This window comes from Typopeltis vanoorti, chromosome 18 (assembly GCF_054136105.1).
Source record: "Typopeltis vanoorti isolate ZY-2024b chromosome 18, IOZ_Tvanoo_1.0, whole genome shotgun sequence".
Classification (NCBI taxonomy): Eukaryota; Metazoa; Arthropoda; class Arachnida; order Uropygi; family Thelyphonidae; genus Typopeltis; species Typopeltis vanoorti.
The window spans coordinates 81,912,892-81,932,302 of NC_143566.1; the positions used below are offsets into that span (position 1 = coordinate 81,912,892).

Genomic DNA, 19,411 nt, shown 5'->3' on the forward strand with positions numbered 1-19,411 from the left:
TGATTGGGGATTGCCATTGGACATTGTGTGTGCAAGTAGCATGAATGAATTCAAGAACAGGTATGAGAGCTGGTGCGAAGAGTATAGCCTCCTTCGATGAGTTCCTGAATCCCTGGAGGTCTCTCTTAATAATAATGATAATAAATATAATCTCAATGTGTGCATGTTTTTGAGTGTCTTTAGACAGGTACACTGTATATGCTTGACTGTATGTTCATATTATACTGTAGCATAGATATTTGTGAAAGCATGGTCAGATCTACCAAAAACCTGGAGGAGGATATATATATATATATATATATATATATATATATATATATATATGCATGCCAATTTTTGCTGTCCCTCTCATAAAGTTTTGAAATTTTGACTTTATATTTTAAAACTGTAAATGCTTTGTACTTTGAATGAAGAAAAATGTATAAGAAATAATAATTGTAGATTCTACTTAGTAAAAATATAAAAAACGTCTGCTTGAATGTGTACATTCTGTTTTTTTCTGAATCTAGGATTTGATCATAATTTATTTTATGTGCTGTTTCTCTTTCGATGGTAAGGATTGCTTGGTTCAATAGCTTTCCTGGTTCATCTTAGATGAAAATAATTTTTGTTGAGTTTAATTTTACTAAAGCTTGGCTCGCAATTTGCAGATGTTGGTAATATTTAGTAAATTGTCGGTTGACTGCAAAGATTTGGGAATGCATTTTGCAAGTCATTTTTATAGATTTCCTACAGAAGATGGAAAGCACTTGATGCCTTTATCCTCATCATCATCATCAAATTCCTGCCATGTACCCTCAAGGGGTGTACAGGATATGACAGTACTACATGAAAGAATTACATCATTACTAACTTCCTATCTACAATTTTCCTCCAAATCAGTCTGTTACTTGTCAAGACTCCAACATTATCAGATCTTATATTTCTATCGTCTAAGGCACTTTGTACCGTATCAATCCACCTATATCTTGGTCTTCCTCTGGGTCGTTTTCCTGCCAACCTGGCAGAGAACACTTGTTTTGCTAATCTTTCCTCTCCCATTCTATTTAAGTGACCATACCATCTGAGATTAGCTCTGCTAACGCATTCCTGGATGCTGACAATGTCAAGTTCTTTCCTAATATCCTCATTTTTAATATGATATTGCCATTGATGCCATCTGTTCACGCCTCTAATCTTTCTCAGAACTCTCATATCTGCGGTCTCTAGTCTTTGGTCAAGTGTTTTACTTCTGACCCAGCTCTCAGATCCATAAGTTAAAATTGGTTTGAACACAGTCTTGTATACAGCTAATTTAGTGTTCTGACTAATTTCTTTCTTATTCCATATGAATTTATTCAATTGACTTCCCACCATACCAGCTTTGCTGATTCTGTTGTCTATTTCTATATTTAGTTTACCATCTTCAGTAAAAATTGTGCCTAAGTAGCTGAAATGTTTTACTTGTTCCACAGGTTCTCCATTCACAACACAGTTGACATTTTCAATGATTCTGCCTATTTTCATTGTCTTTGTCTTTTTATTGCTGATCTTCATACCATATCTATTACAACAGCTATTCAATTTAGTCAGAGAATCTTGCAGACTTGTAGCGGATTTATTTAGAAGTATAACATCATCCGCATAAAGCAAAGAGCTGACATTAACATCTCCAATTTTGATATCAGGTTTAATACCACATTCCTTCATAATGTGATCCATATAGATAATGAATAACAGAGGGGATAATGTACATCCTTGTCTCACACCAGATTTAACATTAAACCATCTTCCTGTACTTCCTTCAATTCTAACTGCTGACTCACAACTCAAATAAAGACTAAGTATTGCTTGATATAATGCCCCATTGACACCATATAACTGCAGCATATTGAATAGCTTCTCTCTTGGCACCTTGTCATATGCCTTTTCCATATCGACAAAACTTAAATACAGATCTTTGTTATATTCCCATGCTTTCTCGACTATTTGTCGTAAAGTGAAGATCTGATCCTGACAGCCTCTATTTGGCCTGAATCCAACTTGTTCTTCACCAAGCTTTTCTTCCAGAATTCTTCTCAACCGTTTCTCAAGTATACTTGCATAGATCTTGCCAGGAACACTCAGTAGGGAAATACCTCTGTAATTCATAGTTCATAGTTCAGTTTCATTTCCCTTTTTATATATGGGTACTATGAGAGCTCTACTCCAATCATCGGGAATTCGTCCCTCTGTCTAGGCTTTCTGAACTATGCAGTGCAGCCACTGTAAGACTCTTATACCACCATACTTCAGCATTTCTGGTCGAATATCATCTACTCCTGCTGCCTTTCCACATTTCAAGCCTTTGATGGCTTTTTCTACTTCAAGTATGGATATGTATTCCTGACTGCATGCCTAGTCAGTGTTTTTTATCACTGTGCTGTCATCACTGCTTGTTTCATTTAGCAGTTTTTCAAAGTAATTACTCCATACTTCAAGGATATCTTTTTCTCCTGTTTTCATTTCACCTTTATCATCTCTAATTCCTTTTACAGCACTCTTTCCTCCATTCCTAAGCTTCTTCAACAACCTCCAGAATATTTTGCCACCTTCTTCATATTTATTTTCTATATTCTTGCCAAAATCCTCCCATACACAAGATAAAAAAAGCAGAACTCCCTGGTGGACACAGGAAGTTAAAGAGGCAGTGAAGGAAAAGAAGAAAGCATATCAACAGTTCCTGGCAAATAAGTCAGCTTTTACTCTTACAGAATACAGAGACAAATGTAAGAAAGCTGACTTATTTGCCAGGAACTTTTGATATGCTTTCTTCTTTTCCTTCACTGCCTCTTTAACTTCCTGTGTCCACCAGGGAGTTCTGATTTTTTTATCTTTGCACACAACCTCACCACATGCCTCTCTGGCAGAATCAATCAACGTTTCCCTCAGAGCCTGCCACTGAATCTCCAAGGTTTGATTCCTGTTCTCAAACTCTTTCATTTTCTTTTCAATAATATTTCTGTATTTTAGTCTACAGTTTACATCTGAGAGCTACTCAACTTTTATTCGCTTTAAAACTTTTTTACATGTTATTCTTTTCAATATGAAATTCAATTTTATCCTGCTCAAGACTAAATAGTGATCACTTCCAATTTCAAATCCTCTGTACACTCTGGTGTCCTGCACCAGGGAGAAAACATCACTATCAACAATAACATAGTCAATGAGACTTTTCTTATTCCTAGCCTCTTCTCTCTATGTGAATTTGTGCACATTTTTATGTTGGAACATGGTGTTAGTAATAACCAGTCCATGTCCTGAGCAGAAATCCAACAGATATTTGCCATTATCCTTCGAACTATAAATGGAGCTTACACTTGAAAAAATGATGAGTTCTTTGACAGCATTAGGTCTCAAGTATATTTTCATGATGGATCTGTTTTTTGTAAATAGTGGATTTTCATTTTCATTATTTCAGACCTATTAAGAAATGCAAAGTTCGTGTTCAGGCTTCTTATACTTTCTATTCTAGTCTCTATTTCTTTAATTATGTAATCAAAAAACATGGTTAGCTTCATGAGCAAAAAGCTGTTCAAGCGACAACATTCTAGCTTCAGTTGGAGACAATTTATAAAATTCTTCTTTCCACTTAGGAACTCACTTCTCAAGAAGAACTTCCATTTCCATTCTAGCAAAAATTGTTTATGCTTTTCTACCTAATCCTCAATAGGTGCCTGTCTCATTCTTTATAAGGTATGGATCAAAGCTTGCATTAACGAGAGACCTGCAGGAATTATGTCTTCTTTCTGAATGTAATTTTTCTGATTAATCAACTTAAAAATGAAACAAAAAAACATAATTTTTGCAAGTAGAGACTATTCAACTCAGATTTGATTTCTTGGGCGAAATTTCCTTCTTGAATTCTAGAGCTTGAGCCACTTTAACCAAATGTTGAATGTTGCCACAGCTAGATATTCAGCAGACCATCTGATCTTGTAGATTTATTTTTGTATATTTCTTCATGAGATTTCAAAAAAAAAAAAAAAAAATCAAAATACTCTTTGAACAATTCCACACAAGTTTACTTCCTCTGGAGAGGCTGAAGGATGTAGTCCTAGAGAATGAGCCAAACACAGCACAAGCTTTGCCAGCTCATTCATTTCCATAATTCTGTAGCACTTTCTTATTTATTTAAGGGATGGTGTAATGTTTACATTTATACTGTTCAGTTAAAAATCTCCCAAATATTTACAAAGATTGTAACTTATTAACCAGTAAAACAAAAGCAAAATTGGAAACGTGCATATTGGAAATGCACATAGCATCATTGGTGAGAGTTTGTCTTTTGGAGAAGGTAGCAAGTTGTGAATTTGGTTGATGGGTTTATAGGTAGCAATGGGTTGATATTTTTTCATAACTTTTGCCAAACGTTTAGAGATGCCTTTAATATATGGTATAGGAGCCCTGTGGGCGTCTTGTCTATAAATGTAAATATATTTTTTTTTAATTTTAAATCAGCTGACGCCTTTTTGTTCCTGTATAGGGAGTAGGCAAGACCTTTTTAGCCCTATCTAACTTTTGGCGACTGAGTGAGCAGTTCAATTATCACTGGTAGCCAATCAGAGATAGCCGGCCCAAGGCTATCACTAATTAATCGGTATGCAGTGAAGAAGATGGCTAACAAGTGCTGCCATCTCATGGTCCCTAACCCTAACACAATATTTTTAATGTCTGAAAATAGTGTGGGTTTGACGGTCGATTTTTTTGAGTTTACGGGATGAAAAACCAGAGTTTCCAGGAGAAAAATGCCTGCTTGCCCATGCCAGAGATCAACTAACTTGGGAACCGGTCGAGAAAAGGCTTAATAAAAAAATACATTTCTCTATTTGGGTGACTAAATTTTAACCTAAATCTTCCTTCGTGCAGTCAAGCGCCATAGAGTGCAAATGCCACTTATTCAGAGCTATACAGGCTATATATATATAAATGTATCTCTGAACATCAAGACCACATCCATCTTATCAAACCTCATAAAGCTGGCCTTACACAACATGGAATCAAAAACACTAACCACAGAATCCAGTGACAAAAGCTTCTACTTTGATCCATATGTAAACATGAACATTTAAAGAAAGTGCTGAAGCCTTACTTCATAGACCTAATCTTAATCAGAACAACTGTCTCAATACTCTAAACGTTTGGGAAATTGTTATCCTCAGTTGTATTAAATAATTTATCGGTTATATTTTAATTTAATTCATTAATTTTAATTTCAGTCCAGTAGTTTTAATCCATGAATATGTGACTGTTTGACATAGAGGAATTCCAATTTAAGCATGCACACTTCTGTTTTTTGAATTCAATTCCTATTGTTGTTCGATAGATCCATGTGCTACATGAATCTATCGAACATGCCATCCAGTTCATCTACCTCAGTTCTTAGATCAATCTCCGTTACATAAGCAGCTGCAAAATCTCCATCTGGATGATACACCCTTGTAAAATGATCACTCTGCAACTCAACTGTTTCTTCTGCTTATGTCACTTTCTTATCATTGTCATTGTTGAAAGTTATTATTCCATAATCATTCTTCCTCTTACTCACTACATTGTGAAAAAATTCTTTTTTGGATTTACTTTGGCCTGCTTAGCTAATTTTCTCATAATCTTGATTTAGTCTTTCTTACCACACAAGTCCCTCTTCTTGCCTGCACTTTGTATTGCTTATGAGCATGCACATCATCTTTTTCATTATATTCTGCCCACAATCTTGTCTCTCTCTTTTTTGTAGCTTCTGCTTTATATTGCAACTCATCCATTCAACCCCTATTTGGTTTATCCTCCTGACTGTGGGTATGCAGTCTGATACTGCCTCTCCCAAATGATCCCTGACCATTTCTCATGCACTATTGACATTCATTCCTTGTAGCTTCATTTCTATCTTGCAGTGTGCTCTTTCCTCCTTCAAATTTATATTCCCATAGTTGAAGACCCCATGATAATGACTCAACCAGCATTCATTGTGCTAATCTGCTGATGCATGGCATCCACATCTTCATCTGGACTCCCAGGTTTATAGCAGCAACCAACAATAGATTTTGTGCTGTTGGCATCTATCTTACACCAATTAGCCTCAAATGAACTATCTCCTTCAAATTTAAAATTCTCCTTAATGTCTATTTTTGTGGTTGAAGTTCTTCAGATATCATCAACAATATTGCTCCTCTTGTTTCATTTCCTCTGTCCTCCCTGAAAATACAATACCTCTTATATTCTAGTTTTCCTTATTTTGCAGTTCCAGCTTTTTACTGAACAACACTCTCTCTAAACATCTAGTTCCAAAACCATTCAAATATAGTACATCAAGCATGTACAAGTACTCTCTCATCCATCAAAATCACTTCATACATCTGTAAACTGCACACCATTCCTCCTGCACAATATTCTCATTAACTCGTTAACATTCGTGGTCCTTCTTCTTAAATCAGTCCTATCATATCAAAACAGCAGATTCACAATCTTTCTTTGTGAATCTGCTTTTCACTTCCAGCAGCTCTTCCATATCTTCTGTCATTGCATATTTCTTACCTTTCAAATCATTTGTGTCTGTCAAAACAATCAACTCTTTTTTTACTTCTTTCATATGCAAACTAGCAGCTACACCAACATCCTTGATCTTCACACTTGGAAGTCTGCTTGTTTTTCACATTCTCATTTAGTGCACTGCAGTGCTTATCATAAATTGTCATACAATACTCTCACTTTACTCCCAGTTTCTCATTCTTTCATGCTTTACCATTTGCTTTTTCTTCCATTCTGCTGTTGCCACATACCAGTTGTTTCTCAAATTGTTCAAACTTATATTTTGTCTTGTGAAGGACTCTCCCATAAGCATGCTGTTTCTCTCCTCATCTATCCCATCATCCACATTATCTTCAGCCACTCATACTTTTATTCATATTTTGTCCACTGTTGTTCAGTCTTTCCACTACATTCTCTACAACACTCACTATCCTGCCTTACATTATTAATACTAGTTACTTCATTCTCATTTGAACAAACCTCGCATTTCTTGCACTCATGCATGAAACATTTCTGACACACTCTCTTGCTTTCATATTATAAATCATTCACTCTTGGTAATAAGTGCATTGAACACACACACTACATTTAAACCTCATATTAAATTCAGTGAGTAAGGAAGTATTGACTTCCATTTTTTCATACACATCATTGCCATCTAAAATGTTTTTTTTAAACAATAGCACTTACAAAACTAACAATGCCACAATAAAAACTAAATAGTTTAGTGTTTATTAGCATCCAAGAATAGTAAATGTATTTCTTCTTTAATACAAGTGCTGAACCGAAACACACTGTCTGTTCTAAAGAACAAAGAGAGAGAGATTTTTACAACATTTTCCCCAAAGGACTATGGTCTCCAGCTGTATAAAACTGCTGCATATCAACAGGTTCCTTCTCTCTTCCTGACCATTTACACATAGCAGTAATGTGTTATAGCTTTTGCAGCCTCTTCTGCATGCGATTGGTATTAAAAGTTTCTCAGTTTCCATTTGGGTAGACCAGCTTACAAAGACAAAGCTTAATTATTTTTATTTAAAATTTAGTTTAATTCTTTCATCATCATCATCAAATTCCTGCCATGTACCCTCAAGGGGTGTACAGGATATGACAGTACTACATGAAAAAATTACATCATTACTAACTTCCTATCTACAATTTTCCTCCAAATCAGTCTGTTACTTGTCAAGACTCCAACATTATCAGATCTTATATTTCTATCGTCTAAGGCACTTTGTACCGTATCAATCCACCTATATCTTGGTCTTCCTCTGGGTCGTTTTCCTGCCAACCTGGCAGAGAACACTTGTTTTGCTAATCTTTCCTCTCCCATTCTATTTAAGTGACCATACCATCTGAGATTAGCTCTGCTAACGCATTCCTGGATGCTGACAATGTCAAGTTCTTTCCTAATATCCTCATTTTTAATATGATATTGCCATTGATGCCATCTGTTCACGCCTCTAATCTTTCTCAGGACTCTCATATCTGCGGTCTCTAGTCTTTGGTCAAGTGTTTTACTTCTGACCCAGCTCTCAGATCCATAAGTTAAAATTGGTTTGAACACAGTCTTGTATACAGCTAATTTAGTGTTCCGACTAATTTCTTTCTTATTCCATATGAATTTATTCAATTGACTTCCCACCATACCAGCTTTGCTGATTCTGTTGTCTATTTCTATATTTAGTTTACCATCTTCAGTAAAAATTGTGCCTAAGTAGCTGAAATGTTTTACTTGTTCCACAGGTTCTCCATTCACAACACAGTTGATATTTTCAATGATTCTGCCTATTTTCATTGTCTTTGTCTTTTTATTGCTGACCTTCATACCATATCTATTACAACAGCAACAGTTATTCAATTTAGTAAGGGAATCTTGCAAACTTGTAGTGGATTTATTTAGAAGTATAACATCATCCGCATAAAGCAAAGAGATGACATTAACATCTCCAATTTTGATATCAGGTTTAATACCACATTCCTTCATAATGTGATCCATATAGATAATGAATAACAGAGGGGATAATGTACATCCTTGTCTCACACCAGATTTAACATTAAACCATCTTCCTGTACTTCCTTCAATTCTAACTGCTGACTCACAACTCAAATAAAGACTAAGTATTGCTTGATATAATGCCCCATTGACACCATATAACTGCAGCGTATTGAATAGCTTCTCTCTTGGCACCTTGTCATATGCCTTTTCCAAATCGACAAAACTTAAATACAGATCTTTGTTATATTCCCATGCTTTCTTGACTATTTGTCGTAAAGTGAAGATCTGATCCTGACAGCCTCTATTTGGCCTGAATCCAGCTTGTTCTTCACCAAGCTTTTCTTCCACAATTCTTCTCAACCGTTTCTCAAGTATACTTGCATAGATCTTGCCAGGAACACTCAGTAGGGAAATACCTCTGTAATTCTCACATTCAGTTTTATTTCCCTTTTTATATATGAGTACTATGAGAGCTCTACTCCAATCATCGGGAATTCGTCCCTCTGTCTAGGCTTTCTGAACTATGCAGTGCAGCCACTGTAAGACTCTTATACCACCATACTTCAGCATTTCTGGTCGAATATCATCTACTCCTGCTGCCTTTCCACATTTCAAGCCTTTGATGGCTTTTTCTACTTCAAGTATGGATATGTATTTCTGACTGCATTCTGGTCAGTGTTTTTTATCACTGTGCTGTCATCACTGCTTGTTTCATTTAGCAGTTTTTCAAAGTAATTACTCCATACTTCAAGGATATCTTTTTCTCCTGTTTTCATGTCACCTTTATCATCTCTAACTCCTTTTACAGCAATCTTTCCTCCATTCCTAAGCTTCTTCAACAACCTCCAGAATATTTTGCCACCTTCTTGATATTTATTTTCTATATTCTTGCCAAAGTCCTCCCATGACTCTTGTTTAGCTAGTTTTACACACTGTTTAGCTTTCTTACATTTGTCTCTGTATTCTGTAAGAGTAAAAGCTGACTTATTTGCCAGGAACTTTTGATATGCTTTCTTCTTTTGCTTCACTGCCGCTTTAACTTCCTGTGTCCACCAGGGAGTTCTGATTTTTTTATCTTTGCACACAACCTCACCACATGCCTCTCTGGCAGAATCAATCAACGTTTCCCTCAGAGTTTGCCACTGAATCTCCAAGGTTTGATTCCTGTTCTCAAACTCTTTCATTTTCTTTTCAATAATATTTCTGTATTTTAGTCTACAGTTTATATCTGAGAGCTACTCAACTTTTATTCGCTTTAAAACTTTTTTACATGTTATTCTTTTCAATATGAAATTCAATTTTATCCTGCTTTGGACTAAATAGTGATCACTTCCAATTTCAAATCCTCTGTACACTCTGGTGTCCTGCACCAGGGAGAAAACATCACTATCAACAATAACATAGTCAATGAGACTTTTCTTATTCCTAGCCTCTTCTCTCCATGTGAATTTGTGCACATTTTTATGTTGGAACATGGTGTTAGTAATAACCAGTCCATGTCCTGAGCAGAAATCCAACAGATATTTGCCATTATTATTAGCTTTGCTCTTTTCTCCAAATTTTTTCAAAATATTTTTGTATGTCTCACAATCGTTTCCTACTCTACTATTTAGATCCCCAACAAGGACCAACTTTTCCTTTTTCATTGTGTCAGTTGCTTTTTCTAAAGCCTCAAAAAATTCCTCCACTTCTACCTTTGTAGAACCTTCTGTGGGACCATAGGCACAAATAAGTCTCATTGTCCAGTTCCCCATTCTCATATTTGCCCACATTACTCTACTTGAGACTGACTGCCATTCAAGAAGATTAGCCTCGTATTTTGTGTTGAATACTATGGCTACTCCTTTTCCTTGATTGTTATTGCCTGAATATAACATTTTGTATTTATTGCTCAGAAAGATCTCACCAGTTTTGGTCTTTTTTGTTTCAGTCACCCCTATTATGTCGATCTGGTACTTATCTAATTCCTCAGCTAGCTCCATTTCTTTGCCATTCAGGCTTCTTACGTTGATAGTACCGATCTTTAACTCTGGTGATGCTGAGTTGGGGTTTGTTTTCAGATTTGTTCCAGTAGCTGACTTTTCGCTGTTCGCCCTGGTTCCCTGGCGAAAACAACGGGGGCCTTGTTTAACCGGGCGACGCCCCAGCCGGCATGAAATTTTGTCATGTTGTACCATCATTTTTTATTTTGGTTTAACCAATAAGAATACAATTTGGTCGGCTAAATCCCAAATTGCCAGCTCATCCTCGTTCGTTCAGTATCAAAGTAGATACCCAACAGGGTGCACCACGAGAAGGTGAGGATTGGACATTAGGTCAGAAGCCCTGGTCGGTTCTCCGCATTACTTTAAAGGCTATGTGGAGGTCTCCTCTCAGTTATACAGCTTTGACCCTTAAGCACCCCCTTAATGTCTATTTTTGTGGTTGAAGTTCTTCAGATATCATCAACAATATTGCTCCTCTTGTTTCATTTCCTCTGTCCTCTGTTTAATTCTTTTTCAAAGAAAAACATCTACTGCATTATCATCATCATAATCATCAATTTCCTGAAATGTACCCTCAAGTGGTGTACAGGATATGACAGTACTACATGAAAAAATTACATCATTACTAACTTCCTATCTACAATTTTCCTCCAAATCAGTCTGTTACTTGTCAAGACTCAAACATTATCAGATCTTATATTTCTATCGTCTAAGGCACTTTGTACCGTATCAATCCACCTATATCTTGGTCTTCCTCTTGGTCGTTTTCCTGCCAACCTGGCAGAGAACACTTGTTTTGCTAATCTTTCCTCTCCCATTCTATTTAAGTGACCATACCACCTGAGATTAGCTCTGCTAACGCATTCCTGGATGCTGACAATGTCAAGTTCTTTCCTAATATTCTCATTTTTAATATGATATTGCCATTAATGCCATCTGTTCACGCCTATAATCTTTCTCAGGACTCTCATATCTGCGGTCTCTAGTCTTTGGTCAAGTGTTTTACTTCTGACCCAGCTCTCAGATCCATAAGTTAAAACTGATTTGAACACTGTCTTGTATACAGGTAATTTAGTGTTCCGACTAATTTCTTTCTTATTCCATATGAATTTATTCAACTGACTTCCCACCATACCAGCTTTGCTGATTCTGTTGTCTATTTCTATATTTAATTTACCATCTTCAGTAAAAATCGTGCCTAAGTGGCTGAAATGTTTTACTTGTTCCATAGGTTCTCCATTCACAACACAGTTGACATTTTCAATGATTCTGCCTATTTTCATTGTCTTTGTCTTTTTATTGCTGACCTTCATACCATATCTATCACAACAGCTATTCAATTTAGTCAGAGAATCTTGCAGACTTGTAGCGGATTTATTTAGAAGTATAACATCATCCGCATAAAGCAAAGAGCTGACATTAACATCTCCAATTTTGATATCAGGTTTAATACCACATTCCTTCATAATGTGATCCATATAGATAATGAATAACAGAGGGGATAATGTACATCCTTGTCTCACACCAGATTTAACATTAAACCATCTTCCTGTACTTCCTTCAATTCTAACTGCTGACTCACAACTCAAATAAAGACTAAGTATTGCTTGATATAATGCCCCATTGACACCATATAACTGCAGCGTATTGAATAGCTTCTCTCTTGGCACCTTGTCATATGCCTTTTCCAAATCGACAAAACTTAAATACAGATCTTTGTTGTATTCCCATGCTTTCTCGACTATTTGTCGTAAAGTGAAGATCTGATCCTGACAGCCTCTATTTAGCCTGAATCCAGCTTGTTCTTCACCAAGCTTTTCTTCCACAATTCTTCTCAACCGTTTCTCAAGTATACTTGCATAGATCTTGCCAGGAACACTCAGTAGGGAAATACCTCTGTAATTCTCACATTCAGTTTTATTTCCCTTTTTATATATGGGTACTATGAGAGCTCTACTCCAATCATTGGGAGTTTGTCCCTCTGTCCAGGCTTTCTGAACTATGCAGTGCAGCCACTGTAAGACTTTTATACCACCATACTTCAGCATTTCTGGTTGAATATTATCTACTCCTGCATCCTTTCCACATTTCAAGCCATGGATGGCTTTTTCTACTTCAGGTATGGATATGTATTCCTGACTGCATGCCTGGTCAGTGTTTTTTATCACTATGCTGTCATCACTGCTTGTTTCATTTAGCAGTTTTTCAAAGTAATTACTCCATACTTCAAGGATATCTTTTTCTCCTGTTTTCATGTCACCTTTATCATCTCTAACTCCTTTTACAGCAATCTTTCCTCCATTCCTAAGCTTCTTCAACAACCTCCAGAATATTTTGCCACCTTCTTGATATTTATTTTCTATATTCTTGCCAAAGTCCTCCCATGACTTTTGTTTAGCTAGTTTTACACACTATTTAGCTTTCTTACATTTGTCTCTGTATTCTGTAAGAGTAAAAATTGACTTATTTGCCAGGAACTTTTGATATGCTTTCTTCTTTTCCTTCACTGCCCCTTTAACTTCCTGTGTCCACCAGGGAGTTCTGACTTTTTTATCCTTGCACACAACCTCACCACATGCCTCTCTGGCAGAATCAATCAATGTTTTCTTCAGAGTTTGCCACTGAATCTCCAAGGTTTGATTCCTGTTCTCAAACTCTTTTATTTTATTTTCAATAATCTTTCTGTATTTTAGTCTACAGTTCACATATGAGAGCTGCTCAACTTTTATTCGCTTTAAAACTTTCTTACATGTTATTCTTTTCAATATGAAATTCAATTTTATCCTGCTTAAGACTAAATAGTGATCACTTCCAATTTCAAATCCTCTGTACACTCTGGTGTCCTGCACCAGGGAGAAAACATCACTATCCACAATAACATAGTCAATGAGACTTTTCTTATTCATAGCCTTTTCTCTCCATGTGAATTTGTGCACATTTTTATGTTGGAACATGGTAATAACCAGTAATTAGTAATAACCAGTTATTACTAATGGTAATAACCATTAGTAATAACCAGTCCATGTCCTGAGCAGAAATCCAACAGATATTTGCCATTATTATTAGCTTTGCTCTTTTCTCCAAATTTTCCCAAAATATTTTTGTATGGCTCACAATCATTTCCTACTCTGCTATTTAGATCCCCAACAAGGACCAACTTTTCATTTTTCATTGTGTCAGTTGCTTTTTCTAAAGCGCCAAAAAATTCCTCCACTTCTACTAAGGTAGAACCTACTAAGGTTCTACCTTAGTAGAACCTTCTGTGTGACCATAGGCACAAATAAGTCTCACTGTCCAGTTCCCCATTCTCATATTTGCCCACATTACTCTACTTGAGACTGACTGCCATTCAAGAAGATTAGCCTCGTATTTTGTGTTGAATACTATGGCTACTCATTCTTTTCCTTGATTGTCATTGCCTGAATATAACATTTTGTTTTTATTGCTCAGAAAGATCTCAGCAGTTTTGGTCTTTTTTGTTTCAGTCACCCCTATTATGTCGATCTGGTACTTATCTAATTCCTCAGCTAGCTCCATTTCTTTGCCATTCAGGCTTCTTACGTTGATAGTACCGATCTTTAACTCTGGTGATGTTGAGTTGGGGTTTGTTTTCAGATTTGTTCCAGTAGCTGACTTTTCGCTGTTCGTCCTGGTTCCCTTTCGAAAACAATGGGGGGCCTTGTTTAACCGGGCGACGCCCCAGCCAGCATGAAATTTTGTCATGTTGTACCATCATTTTTTATTTTGGTTTAACCAATAAAAATACAATTTGGTTGGCTAAATCCCAAATTGCCAGCCCATCCTCGTTCGTTCAGTATCAAAGTAGATACCCAACAGGGTGCACCACGAGAAGGTGAGGATTGGACATTAGGTCAGAAGCCCTGGTCGGTTCTCCGCATTCCTTTAAAGGCTATGTGGAGGTCTCCTGTCAGTTATACAGCTTTGACCTTTAAGCACCCCTATATATAGACATACAGGGTGTTCGGGATAAATTTAACAGTTTCGTAAGGAAAAAGAAAATCTTCTTTGTATCTATTAAATTTAATGAATTGACAAAAAAACATTACAGGCAGAGTTAATTACAATACTATCAACAAGATTTACTCAAAATAACCACCATTAGCATCGATCACAGCTTCAATTCTGCTTCGGAACCTCGAACAAGCTGATGCTAAAGTCTCCCTGGGAAGGGCCGCAAAAACTGTTTTAATTTTATCCATTAACTGGGCTTTTGTATTACTGGAAGTGCGATTGGTGTCTTTTTCAACTGCGCCCCATACAAAATAATCCATGGGGTTAAGGTCTGGGGAGTTTGGAGGCCAAACATTTGGACTGGTGAAGTCGTAGAAATTTTCAAACAACCATTTTTGACTTTTCCCAGAGGTGTGGCAAGGGGCCGAATCCTGCTGCCATACATACGGCCTACCATTGGCTACCCTTGTTATCCAGGGCTTGACTACAGTTAGCAACTCCACGAACAAAGCCCGAATTCCAATGCCAGGGTTCTTCAAAACCTGTTCCTGCAGATTTGCGAGGAATTCTGCTGTACGAACGCAATCAGATCGTCTGCTAGGGATCTTTCTTCTTGCTACATCCTCGTAGTCACCATTGCAAGTCTCTAGTTCATGCCTGATTGTTTTTACTGTATTCAGGGAGCATTGGGCAGCAGTCGTAATATCCTTATTTTGATGGCGGGCACGAATCATCATGATACAAGTTATTCTCTTCCATGATTCAGGTGGGTTCCAGCTATCCATCCTTTCTGACATCTTGTATATGAATGAAGAAGGGTCCAAACTTTTAAATGAAGAGAAGTGTGTGTTAATACATGTAACTTACGGAAAAATATAATTAATTATAAATATGTCAAATTTATCCCGAACACCCTGTATATATAGAGTATATATGTCTACTGCATTAGACAAAGTATATTTTAACTGAAGTTGAGCAATTTTTTTTTTTACATCAGTTGGCGTTGGTTGGTTCCTCAATCATTTTCATTTATGAAAGAAGCATACATTTTTGGTTTTCGTTAAATTTGTTATTTTTAGTTTAATTTATTAGTCATTTTTATAGTTTTTATGTTTGTATAGAAAAACTGTGATATTTTTATCTGACACAAATTTACATAAAAGACCTTTCTATTCCTTACTTTAAATAGAAGTGGTCATGTGAAAGAAGTTGAAAAAGCAAAAATAGTGTTAAAATTTGATGAATTATCAGAAAACCACAAAAAGGTGAGTAATTCATAATTGCATTGCTTTAATATTTTTGCATAAAACTTTAAAAAATTATTCAATATTTTTAAAATATTTTTTTAAAGTGATACCCAAGCAAGGCAGCTAAATGCTAATATTACACTGGATTTTTGGATGGCTTGAAGGATGGAAATGAAACTAAATAACTTGGATACTAAAATGTTTTTTCTCCTGCATCATCTCTACAATCTATTATACATATCTGTTATGGAAGCAATCTCATATCCATCCTATTTCAAAAAAGGGTGATTAAAGTCTACCATCAAACTAGTGACCAGTTGCCATTGTAAAATAATGTTAATTATTTAATTTTTATGTCGGCTGCGCCTTTGTAAACTATTACTTATTTATTTGTTTTAATTTAACTGTGACTTAGCTTTGCTTTACTTTGTTCAGCTACACTATGTTAAGACTATCAACTGCCTTTACAAAACGTGTCAAAGTTAATCTACCGTGATCGATTTCTGTCCTCTCCTGTTATTAAACAAACCTTGTATTGTAGATATATTTAATGTATGCACTCCCCACTCTTATACAAATCCAATTAGAAAATTTCTTTTATTTTCGACTGCACCATCTAATTTGAGTAAATATTGTTTGAAAGTTAGAGTGAGTAAAAACAGGAATTAATCACTAAATAAATTCAATTTCTCTATATTCAATTCGTGACTATTCGTACAAAAATGTACCCGTAGGTTCGCATTTTTTTTTTGGAGATAGTGCATTATCCAAAGAACAGATCAGGTAGTTACAAAACAAAAACATTTATTTTAAAACTAGACAAGAATACATTACACATAAAATACTGTTAATCTCACTTAACCCTTTTTACAAATAGAGAATGCAATTGATAAGACAAAACTCACAATGCACACAAATTACTGGGGGTTTAGTTATTAAACTCCCAGTTTAATAACTAAACACACACATTCATTATTTAAAACATGCAGATTAACAAACAATCTTTCCACAGAACTTGGGCTTAGTTAGCGCCTGCTTACAATTGATTTCTTGTATGCACTTTCACAATTCCGAGATACACTTCCTAAAAAAATACAAAAGTAGTGCCTACTTACAATTTTACCATCAATAAGAGTCCAAGCATATTACTGCATACTTCATCAGATTCTTAGGGTCTTCTTTTTGGTTTAACTTCCTTGCATAGATATCACAGGCAGTCTCTTGTATATCTTTCCTCTGTCAGATATTCAATATGGAATCAGTCATAGTTACCACTAGGCTTGCGTGTAACTGCTCTCCTTCTGGAGATTAAAACTTGAGAGCCATCAATGAGGAAATCGGCCTGCTGCGATCTGGAGACGAAGATCCTACAGTGCTTGATGGGAAGATGACCTGCGATGGGAGAAGTCTCAGTGACAGGAAGGAGAAAGTCTCAATGACGACCAGAACAAAAGCCTTGGTGACTAGCAGAAAAACAGCCCTGAGCCAAGAGCCACAATTTCCTTTTATGCAAAATGGCGCTCTTTGTTCTTTATGCTATCTTTTCGGGATTAGCCTTTAGCAATGACGTTATTCTGCCTGTTGGGTCAACATCGGTTGACCTTGCAGCCTTTGATTGGTTCAGCATCACTAATCTGGCATAATCCCTACTTACAGCTTTACATACAATGTATATGCACTTTTACAGTAACATTTTGTATATTATATATAAATAATACTAAATATTGAGAAAAGAAACTGGAAAATCAATTGCAAAAAATTTGCAAAGCAAAATTTTTCCACAAGAGATTTTACACCATCAACCTCAGTCCTATCCAAAATAATGGAGAAAGTCATCAATAGCCAACTCCTCCACTACTTAGAGGCCCACCAGTTAATCAGCAACCAGCAGTATGGGTTCTGCCACTCAAGATCCACAGCTGACCTCATAGCTTACATTGCCCACCACTGGACATGTGCCATGGAAGTGTTCAGAGAAGTCTTTTTTTTTTTTTTTTGTCACCCTCAACATTTCCAAAGTTTTCGATTGTGTGTGACATTGTCACATGCTTAACATATTACCATCCTTTGGTCTCCCTGCCACCCTCTGTAATTGGATAGGCAACTTTCTCTGGTTGTTCTCCCTCTCTTCAAGCTTCACCAGCAATGCTGGAGTGCTTCAAGGCTCCGTCTTATCACCTACTCTCTTTCTCCTGTTCATAAATGACCTACTCACAAACACCACTAACTCTATCAACAGCTTTGCAGATAATAGTACTCTCCATCTGTCCTACTCATTTAACAAACCATACTCTGACATCCGTGGCTACAAGATCATCTACGCCCATTGCCTTAAACATTGATCTACATACTATCCTCCAATGGGGGGTAAGGACGATATTGTCATGTTCAATGCCACCAAAAGACATCTCACAAAAGAGATCTCAGCTCACCTACCCTTGCCCTCTTAGTAATATACAAATCACTCTCTGCTTGGAAACACTCATATACATAAATATATATATATTAGTATAAGGATTTACTCGTTTAAACGACATGTTTATTAATTTAATTTAAATGACTAAAACACCAAGAATAATAAAGAATAAGGTTTAATGGGGACACTACTAGTTTCGTTGGTAAACTAACTTCTTCGGGTCAAAGTACAAAGAATTATACATAATAATCCGACAGAAACATTACATAATAACAACAACAGATCTACTAGAAACTGTAGTACAGTTTAAATTGGAGTTCGAGCTACAGTTCCAGCTGTATGTTTATGCATGCTTGTGATATCGCGAGAATGCCAGCACTGGACAGCAGAGCTGTGCGAATCAGGTAAACTGTAGCTAAGGCTGCTATTCATGTGGTTTGAATCGAGGGTAGTTTCTTTAGACTCAAGAATATGTCTTTCAAGTTCATCATAACATTTGTGAATATTAGAAGTTTGAGACCAGTCTATTTGATGTTGGCGCCCTTCATCAGAGTTTATAGAGAACAAGACGTGGCTGGCGAGAGCGCTAGCTCGGATTCTGTTATAGGATATACCTTTTTTGTGCTCTCAACACGGAGAAGGATAGATTTATCAGTCTGTCCGTAGTTAGGTTTTCCACAATTACACATAATCTTGTATACTCCTGGGAACTGAAGATGGTGATGTTTTTCTTTAGGTTGACTAAGGATAGAACGGAATTTAGGAAAAGTAGAGAAACGTGTTTTGATGTTGAACTTTTTTAAAATTTTAGCCAGTTTGGGGGAGAGGGAACTAATGAAAGGCAAGATCCAAAAATCCAAAGAAAAATAGGCATCCTCTTTCATTCAAGAGCTTATTTTACACCAACCTCTATACAAATCTCAAGTCCTCCCATGCTTAGAATACTGCTCACTTATTTGTTGTGGTGCACTTATAACTTCCCTTAAAATTCTCGATGCTGTCCAAAGGTTGAACAATTAGGCTCATAAATGGATCCCTCTTACAGATGCAGTGATTCAGTACTGTGTCTGTTCTACATGTACTTTCATGGTTGCTGTTCCAGTGAATTGATAACCACTTTCTGTTGCACCTGTTAATACAAGAGCAGTAGCTGCCCAGCATCCCTTTACTGTGCAACTGCAAATATGCCAAACCTGCTTCTCCTCTTCCTGCTTTATTTTGTCCACCTCTGGAACAGCCTTCCTCATGA

The 19,411-nt window shown here is 36.4% G+C and overlaps 1 protein-coding gene across 1 annotated transcript in view; it reads left to right on the forward strand.

Annotated features, from left to right (window-relative positions):
* LOC150096851 (mdm2-binding protein-like) overlaps window positions 1-19,411 on the forward strand; it is a 269,877-nt gene that overhangs the window by 215,264 nt on the left and 35,202 nt on the right. Inside the window, exon 17 of the mRNA XM_090408172.1 lies at window positions 15,689-15,764. Coding sequence (XP_090264298.1) covers window positions 15,689-15,764 — 76 coding nt within the window. The remainder of the gene's footprint in view (window positions 1-15,688; window positions 15,765-19,411) is intronic.